Source organism: Lolium rigidum, chromosome 6 (genome assembly GCF_022539505.1).
Source record: "Lolium rigidum isolate FL_2022 chromosome 6, APGP_CSIRO_Lrig_0.1, whole genome shotgun sequence".
NCBI classification, from domain to species: domain Eukaryota; kingdom Viridiplantae; phylum Streptophyta; class Magnoliopsida; order Poales; family Poaceae; genus Lolium; species Lolium rigidum.
The window spans coordinates 248,513,367-248,521,960 of NC_061513.1; the positions used below are offsets into that span (position 1 = coordinate 248,513,367).

The window sequence follows — 8,594 nt, forward strand, 5'->3', positions numbered from 1 at the left end:
CAAGGAGAAACCGGCCTAGGGTTTGCACCCAATCGGCTCGTCCCAACCCGCACCTTCGCCGCCGGCATGGCGCCGCCAGAGGCAACCACCACCAGCTGCTGGATCGCGGTGCCGCCCGCCCAAGCCCGGAGGCCCGCACGCACGCCGGCGCATCACCGCACCCCGACCAGATCCGCCACCAAGGAATCTGAAGAAGTTGCGAGGAGACGCCCGGTGCGGGGAGGAAGCGCACTCGGCGGCAGATGGGTTGGGAAGGAGATCACCCCGAGTCATCGCCCTTGGCAAGAGCCACGGGGGAGGGGGTCGTCACTTGATAGCAAACAGGTCCAAATACGGTACCCGGTAGGAAAGGCTCGCATGTTGCTAAAAACTCTCGCATTGCGGTCACACAAAATTTCCCAAGACACGAGCATTATGACGGAGGACATCGCCTTCCTTCTTCCAGGGTAGGCGAGTACCAAGTTGTTCCACTAAGATTTGGCGTCTTCAATTGTAGACAACACGGCCGGATCAAAGGAGTGGAGGTTGAGCAGACCGAACTGGTAGGTACATTCACCGGTACACGTTGGCTAGTGGCCACACTCGGCAACACCGCACAAGGTAGAGACTACTGACACATCGCTGTTACATCTTCACTTCGCTGCACCTATGGTTCAGATATCTTACAGAGGTGGCTGGCTCGATCACACGTTGTCTTCTCATGTGACTAGACGAGCGATCCTGGCGTCAGTCGTAGGCGGCGCTGAAGAAGACCTTGGCGGTGTTGCCGGCGAGTATCTGGAGCACGCCGGCGTTGGACCGCGCGACGCACCGCGGCGACTTGAACTGGCTCACAGGGGAGCCCATCGCCAGGTAATGCCGCAGTACCTTCTGGAACGTGCCCCTCTGCAGCACCCGCAGCTCCAGCGGGCCAATGGCGCCGGACCGCCGCGACCCCACGTACCCGGGGTCGGCGAAGGACAGGTCCAGCTCGTCGCAGCACCCCTGCAGCACGTCGGCGGCGACATCCGTGGCGGCGGCGTTGAGCTCGAAGAAGATGACGTAGTGAGCCGGGTCCGACGACATGTCCGCGTGGCTCGTGTAGTCCACCACCTCCAGCTTCTCCACGGCCAGGAACTTGGCGGCCGCGGTGTCCACGGCGAGCTGCAGATCCTGCTCGCTGTTCTTGTCGATGTTGATGGACAGCATCAGGTTCCGCCGGCACACGAACTTGAGCTTCGGGGTAGCGTTGTGGAACCCGGCCACCTGCACCACGTCGCCCAGCCGGTATCGGTACAATCCTGCCAAATTCATCCCAGAATCAATAATCACTAGTAAATAAATCGATTAGTAAACCAAGAAGTTCATTAGGCATCACAATTTTCTTAATCAGTAGTAGAAATGCGTCACTTCTAAGATGAGAATTGTCCAGTTAGGGCTGTTCGGGAGGATCAACACTATCACTAACATAGGAATAGCATGTAGAGACAACATATTGGCTCCTGTTTGTGACATTAGAGTTTTGTCTAGACGTTTGGTTAAGTGTCACTATAAAACCTGTCGCTATGACGAAAGATATGCATTCTACAAGACATTATTAAAGACACTGTATATTGTTTCTGTACTCTAGCATAGAGAAAAAAAAAACATTAAAGAAAGTGTTGGAATCAATCCTCACACCGGCAACAATCAACTATGAAAAAATGTATCCACAAATGTAAGTAGTGTCTAAAATTGTGTCTAGTAGCTACAACATAAAGTCAGTTTATGAATAGTGCTAAACAATTTGTGTTCATATAATATTTGTGCAAGTTTATTAATTACCTTATAGAACGCCTCTAGGCGCCTATTTAATACCCATAGCAATAATATATCAATGCCTCTATGTTAAAGACATTTATAGCGTGTCTAGAAGAAGTAAGAAAAAGTATAATCATACATGATTATATAAAAATTTGATAGAAGCAAGTTATAGAGTGCATGAAAATAAATTTTCATCCGTAGTACCTCTGTTTCAATAATAATGATCATACTCTTTTAAAAAAATCAAATCATGTAATGTCTGACCAAGTTTTAACTAAAAATCATGAAGATGCAAAATACAAAATCATTATCATTAGATACATGATGCTATATATTTTTCATGTGGTATTTGTAGAATATCATATTATTTGATAGATTTTTCAACACATGCAGCCCTACAAACTCTCCCAAAACACAACACTAATGGAACACTCGTGAAAAAACCTCTAGTAATATCAAATCATACATGCTTTCCCCCAAAAAATTAAGTTTTTCGAAAATGGGCACTTTATTACTTGCGCAAAAAAAAAAATTTAAGTATAATGGTAAAAGGCCTAATACAGCATGTAGGATGATAGGCCAACACAAGACAAACATCCAAACAAACATTTCAATATTTCTAGTTCGGTCCCTCCAAGATAGCAATAGCAGATGTGATCCGGTGACCACTCTGTGTTGACAGATTGGACATGCACCTGTACCTGACCACTTGCATATTGTGCCGTTCTTATCCGTTTAATTATCTCCAGGGCCACGGGACACAACATCTCCTGTACAGGGTCCTTTATGTGGCACCCATACTCAACTAATGCATGGAGCTATATATGCAGCTAGGAGTGATCAAAGTCCGAATGCTACGACAGATCCGACGGATTAACTGACGTACTGAAGACTAAACAAGAGCAGGATAAGATCATGGTAGCGAGGTAGAGTTTTTCTAGCTGGTATTGGTCTTCGTTCTTATTTTTGTTTTGTTTTGTTTGACAGTTATAGGTGTTGCATTCAGCAGTGTGAATGCATGGCCTGCGACCTGCTCCGGGAATGGAACAGTCCGAGTTCCAAGCAAACTGCTCCTCGCCAAGAACGATGAACAAACGCAAAGCGATAGACAGCCATAGGAGTCACCCTTTTGTCCTAACATACTGTTGTTGTTGTTGTTGCTCCACCGGTTCAACACCTAATCCGTGGATTATTTACACATAGGCGTACGTGTTTGATAGCCGATGGATGCTAGCCAATTAGCTCCCAAGTGGAAGCCATGAAGTACCAACCAAGATTTTTCTTGTGGTTTTGGGTAAAACAATGAGCATTTTTAGAGACAAGTGAGAGCTGAGATGTCTATCCACTTATGAAATGATTATGTTCACTTCAGATAGTGCTGAAAAAGTCCTTGGACTTGCATCACCTTGTTTTTTTTGCTGCAGGAAAGGAGTTGCGCCCGCATCACCCGTGTCCAGTAGTCAGCAAAGTTAATGTACACTCGACTGTGTAACTTTCATACAGATCATTCAGCGCAAGCTACCTTGTGATCGACAGACTGACAGTAACACCACATCTAATGCAGTACGCGCACAAACCGGATACAAATGGTCTTTATACCGTACCAGGCTACTATCTATGTTCTGTTTCGTGAAGCAATGTGAGAAGCTACTGTAGCACTGCGACTTTGCTCTTCTGTATCCCCTCAAAAAGTACCCACTCCCCCAATATATGTCGCAACAAAATAAAGTCTCTAGTTCATCAGATGGCCGGCTTAGTTGTGACCAAATTGACCCACTAAACTCTGGACTAGATAACCCAACAGAAAAACGCCAGTATAACGTCCACTTCAAATCCCTGTGCGTTTCAGCAGGATTCCATCGACCGGTGACCGCCTTTATCTGCCCAATGGCCATTAGGAATTTTGGACATTTATTTGTCTGAAAAGTGGACGCTCCACTTGTTTTATGGAAGCGCAGTGAAGGAGTGATCACCGAGCACAAGGGTTTGGAACTCGAAGGCGATATGCAAAGTCAATGCCCCCCCCCCCCCCTTTCCAAGTCAGGCGTGATGCCAACAACGAGGAAAGCCTATCGACTGAAGAAAAATCTACTGTCTTTACTGTACTGTAATGTCTCTCCAAACCACGAACTCGATTTACTAGGGGTGCGTTTGATAGCCCGCAACCACTCTAACCAGGCACTGGATTTGCTAGGGGCGCGTTTGATAGTTCGCAGCCACTCTAACCAGGTCCTAGGATGATGAATTTAGCCAGTTTGGTTTTCTTGGCTCTCCACACGCTGTGCCCAGCACGAGTATTAAAGCACCCTCCTTCTTGTTTCAGGAGGAACATCCAAATCTGCAAATTCCGTGGAACATGGCCCATTCGAGGGGAATGCCACACTGCCGCGTGGAGAAGCGCGGGAGGTGGAACATGTGCTCTCATGCACGCACTCCACTCCAGTCACCGGCCCCTCTCTCTTTGACTCTCACGCCCCATCAACCAACTCCCCGCCTCCATGTATTCGTTGCCACCTCTGCCCCCTCTACCGCACCCGGCAAAGCTTTCTCCTAGGTGGGCCGCAAGGAGCAAGGGGAAGTTCCGCGAGTTCGAAGACGGTGGGCTCCGTACTACGCAGTGACACCAGTTGACCCGATCATGGTGCAAGTGTTAAATCAGTCGTCCCCTTTGCACATGGGCTTATGGCGAGGACGAGGGCGAGCGTGGCAGCTAGGGCGGCCACGAGGATTCAATGGGGAGGACGGGCTACCGGTGGGGACATTTTTCCCCAGAACCGGGTACGCATCGAGCAGAGCAGTGGGGGAAACTGGGTCTAGCCGGTAGATAGAGGTCCCACCAGGCTTCGTCCCTTTTCCGTGGCACGCTTGCCATTACCGTGGATCCCGCCCGCATTTCCTCCTTTTCTAGCTACCATCGCGGCTCGACTGGCTCCCGTAGGTTCACCGGGACCATCGGCACCAACTCTAGCACATCTAGCACATACAAGATCTCCGAGGATGCCTCCTTAGATGGGACCAGTCTCTCTCCGTCCAATGGTAGATTTGATCCCCCCCTTCCAAATGGGTTAGGGTTTTTTAGATCTGACCATGTTGATCGTTGTTCACAAAGTATTCTCTAGATGTTGTCGGCCAAGTTCAAGATCAAGGAGGAACTAAACACCTAAACACCGGCTCCTTTAATGTTCAGAAGGCAAGTTAGGATAAACAACAAAGCAAAGTCAGGGAATTGCAACATTAGTACCCTGTTGTATCTACACTAATTAATTGCTATGGGTAATTACTGTAGTCACAAAAAGTTAAACTAAGTTTTATTTTACCATAAGTTTTGTATGTCTGTAATTAATCTAAATACATGGCCAAATTATTATGACATGTTTTTCAGTTATTTTGGCCTTAACCAAATGGTTTTGAACAAGCAAAGTTTTTTCTTTTTTTTCGAAATGGGGTGAGATCCGGCCTCTGCATCGGTTGATGCACACAACCTTTTATTAATAAACTGAATATTCAAAGTTTACAATTTAAGGATCAACGAGGGTCGATAAAAAAGTCAACCACCGAAAAAAGAGGAGATTGCTAAGCAAACTAGACATCATGTAATATCTTAATAGATCGTCAAGTAGCCTGATAGAAAATATCTTGGGCAACTATTCGAAAGCGATTGAATCTAAAAACCATGATTTTGAACAAGCAAAGTTAGGTTGTCTAACTTTCCTTCTAGAAGTTAGAGGATCCAGTTCCCTAAACACCTGCTCGTTGTGATTCTGCCAACCGACCCCAGGGAGCCCCACCCCAAGAAGCGTAAAAATCGGCCTGTCGCCCTAGCTTGGGGGTTCAATATATGTTGATGCATGCACAGTAATAAAGGTAGCACAGTGGAGCATGCGTACCTGCGAAGGTGGTCATGACGACCTCGTAGTGCTCGCCGACAGCGACGTCCGTCAGGCCGACGGGCTCCGCCTCGCCGTGGCAGCAGCACGCGTCGTCGGGGCTGGACCGCCTGAGAGGGATGAACTCGAAGTAGCCGATGTCGGGGAGCACGGTGAAGGTGGCGCACTCCGGGGGCACCGCCGGCTCGACGTTACCGCCGATCCACCCCTCGGACGCGCCGTACTCGGCGGCGATCAGCGGCAGCCCGCCGGCGTAGTGCCGGAGCTTCTTCACGTAGTGCTCCATGGACCCCGTCATGATGCCGTACACGTACTTGGCGTTGGGCCACAGCGCCGGGATCACCCCGTACCAGTTGCTCAGGCCGGCGCACTTCCGCGCCACGGCGTCCGCGAGCTCCGGGTTCGGCCCGGCCAGGAGCGCCGACACGGCCTGCCGGACGGCCGGCGAGGTGACGCGGATCGGAGACAGTTCGCCGCTGCGGATGTCGGCGCAGAGCTCCTCCCACACCCGCTCGAAGGTCTGGAAGGCGAGCACGACGCTGTGCGCGAACGTGGCCGACACCATCTGCACCTCGCCGGCGCGGAGCAGGCCGCAGAGGAGGTGGCAGTAGAGCGACTGCGCGAAGTCGGCGCCGAAGATGACCTCGTCGGGGCTGCAGCACTGCGACTGCACGTCGCGCATCGTCGCCTTGAACGCCTCGCTGCGGTACACGTTGGTGGTGGCCGTCGTCGCCGTCAGCCCGCCCTTGGTCGTGAACTGCCGGCTGCTGTAGATGAACTGCAGCGCCTTGCCGTTCTCCACGGGGAACTCCCTGCCGTCGTCGTTAAGCAGTCGTTGCATCAACAAGTTAGCACACACGTCGTCCAAGAATTGAGCTCATTAATGGAGATCTCACTAAGTAGTAGAACTATAACGAGAATGACTGACTGACTGTACGACAATCGTGCTCGTGCGTTATTAGGCGCGGATCAAAGATTTAATCCACACAGGTTATAATTTGATTACTCCATTTCAACTCACTGATCGATCAACACTGTTGCTTCACGTGGTGTATGAATTGGGAACAGCAGAATCATGGGAGAGAAGGACTCCACGGACCGAGGCCTGGCACCAGAACTCGAACGAAATCTGAAGGAGATTTGCTGTGTACGTACGCACCTGTTCCTGAAAGCGTAGGAGGTGCGGTATATCTGCATCGTGGACTTGACGAGCTCCTCGTTGAACAGCAGGTATTTGCGCTTCCCCTGCGTCGTGCCGGAGCTGCAAATCACCATGATCAGTATTCGGGAGCTAACAGAGGAGCTAAAGCCAGAGCTAGTGGACTTGGTAACTAATGACAAACCTTAGGGAGATAGACGTGACGGGCTTGCCGGTGAGGACGGGCGTGGCGTCGCCGTCGACGATGCGGTTAATGTAGGGCTCAAAGTCGGCGTGCGTGGCGAGCGGCACGCACGCCCGGAAGCTGCCGGGGTCGGTGCGGCCGGCGAGGCCCAGCCCCTGCAGGTACTCGGCGGCGCCGTTCTCGGCGAGGATCCGCCTGAGCGTCTCCCGCTGCACATTGGTGGCGTCGCGCGTGAGCCGGTCGAACTCGGCGATCACCTTCTCCCCGCTGAAATTCCCGCCCTTCTTCTCCAACATCTTGCTGCTGCTTCTTCTTACAGGATGATCACTCCTGATGCAGTGGCGCTAGCTCTGCCCCGGTCGGGATGCAAGAAGCTGCAATAGCAACAAGTGGCACCAAGTCAAGTCAAGAACATGGGAGTGGTGGTGGTTCAGCTCTTGAGGACGAACGCCAGCGATGAGATTCTGCATCGAACAGCCCTCTTTCGGATTAAAAAAAAAAGCCTCAAACGGGACAAAAACTAAGAGCAGGACTTTTCTTCGATGGAACAAAACACCAAAATTCAGAGGAGGGAACAGTTCAGGACAGCAGCCACAAGGTAGCGTGCTTCTCGCTACGCGCGCGGGGTAGAACAACTTGCAAGACCTGTTTGCCAAATTGGTTGAAGCGAGAGACAAAGATCCAGCGGTTTTCTCTTGTTCGAGGCAGCAACAGGAACGAAATGGCGTGAATCGAAGACAGGAGCTCCAGAGAGGAACAGTACAGCGCAAGAGACAAGAACAGGTCGGAGGAGCCATGGCCACGAGGCCGGAGCCCACTCGGCGTGGGCGCACGCACCTTGGGCTTGGGGTGTCCGCCGAGCGCGGCATGCACGGGCGGGCGCGGCCACCTCGCGCCGCGGCAACGGACAAAGCGGCACGGGCGTCTTTTCTTCTCCCGGGAAGACACCTAGGCGCGATGACAGAGGGGATAGTGGCCGGTGGGAGTACGGTGAGGAGGAGAGGACGCCGGCGCATATATACACGCTCGCGGCGGAGCCCGTTTAAGTGAAATCGGGGAAATATTCAAGCCGACCCAAATGATCAAACATATCCAATTTGATCCACGTGGATAGAAATGGGTAAAAACCTAGCCCCGCGCAGACGATCGAGTGTCCGTGTCCACCTAAGTTGGGCCCACCTAGCGGTAGGTGAGCGGGTTTCATCGCGTCGCCTCCTGCACGACTGCATTGCTACACTTCTATGTGTATCTAGTCGCTGCGGCGCCATTAATGGCACGCTTTAGCATCAGTGGCCGAATCAGGAACAATGACATACCCATCTTCGGTATTCATAGCAGTTGAGTCTCCATCCTTTATAAGGGCAATGACATTTTCCCCGCAATTGCCAACATCTCGCCCAGCTCTCCTCCACCGTCTCCCTCCGTGTTTTCTAGAGAACAAGCATCGCCACCACGGACATGGGCAAGGGATGGCCTTTTAGGAAGCCAAAGCACGACAAAGAGGTCGGTTTGTTGTCGGCGAAGAAGAAGAAGCCACACAGCCGTGTCCGCGTCACAATCGACGTGATCGGGGCCTCTACTG

At 51.2% G+C, this 8,594-nt stretch overlaps 1 protein-coding gene across 2 annotated transcripts; it reads right to left on the reverse strand.

The window, feature by feature from the left end:
- Positions 1 to 525: 525 nt before the first annotated feature.
- On the reverse strand, positions 526 to 7,890 carry LOC124666928 (jasmonoyl--L-amino acid synthetase GH3.3-like). 2 transcript variants are annotated; one of them, XM_047204260.1, is made up of 5 exons: positions 7,850 to 7,890; positions 7,013 to 7,386; positions 6,829 to 6,930; positions 5,670 to 6,481; positions 526 to 1,280 (listed from the first exon to the last, which is right to left on the reverse strand). In XM_047204260.1, exons 2-5 carry the CDS (start codon positions 7,306 to 7,308, stop codon positions 727 to 729), a joined length of 1,764 nt encoding a protein of 587 aa, XP_047060216.1. In that variant the 5' UTR covers positions 7,309 to 7,386; positions 7,850 to 7,890; the 3' UTR covers positions 526 to 726. The 2 variants fall into 2 exon arrangements, with proteins under 2 accessions (XP_047060216.1, XP_047060215.1); XM_047204259.1 differs by lacking the exon at positions 7,850 to 7,890 and having other exon boundaries at positions 7,013 to 7,820.
- Between the last annotated feature and the right edge of the window lie 704 nt (positions 7,891 to 8,594).

Excerpts from the sequence above, each read along its gene's own strand:
- LOC124666928 (XM_047204260.1), bottom strand. The coding sequence starts at position 7,308 with ATGTTGGAGAAGAAGGGCGGGAATTTCAGCGGGGAGAAGGTGATCGCC. Across the intron at positions 6,931-7,012 it reads GTCACGTCTATCTCCCTAAG|CTCCGGCACGACGCAGGGGA; the intron begins GTTTGTCATTAG and ends GGTGATTTGCAG. Across the intron at positions 1,281-5,669 it reads CGTCATGACCACCTTCGCAG|GATTGTACCGATACCGGCTG; the intron begins GTACGCATGCTC and ends TGAATTTGGCAG.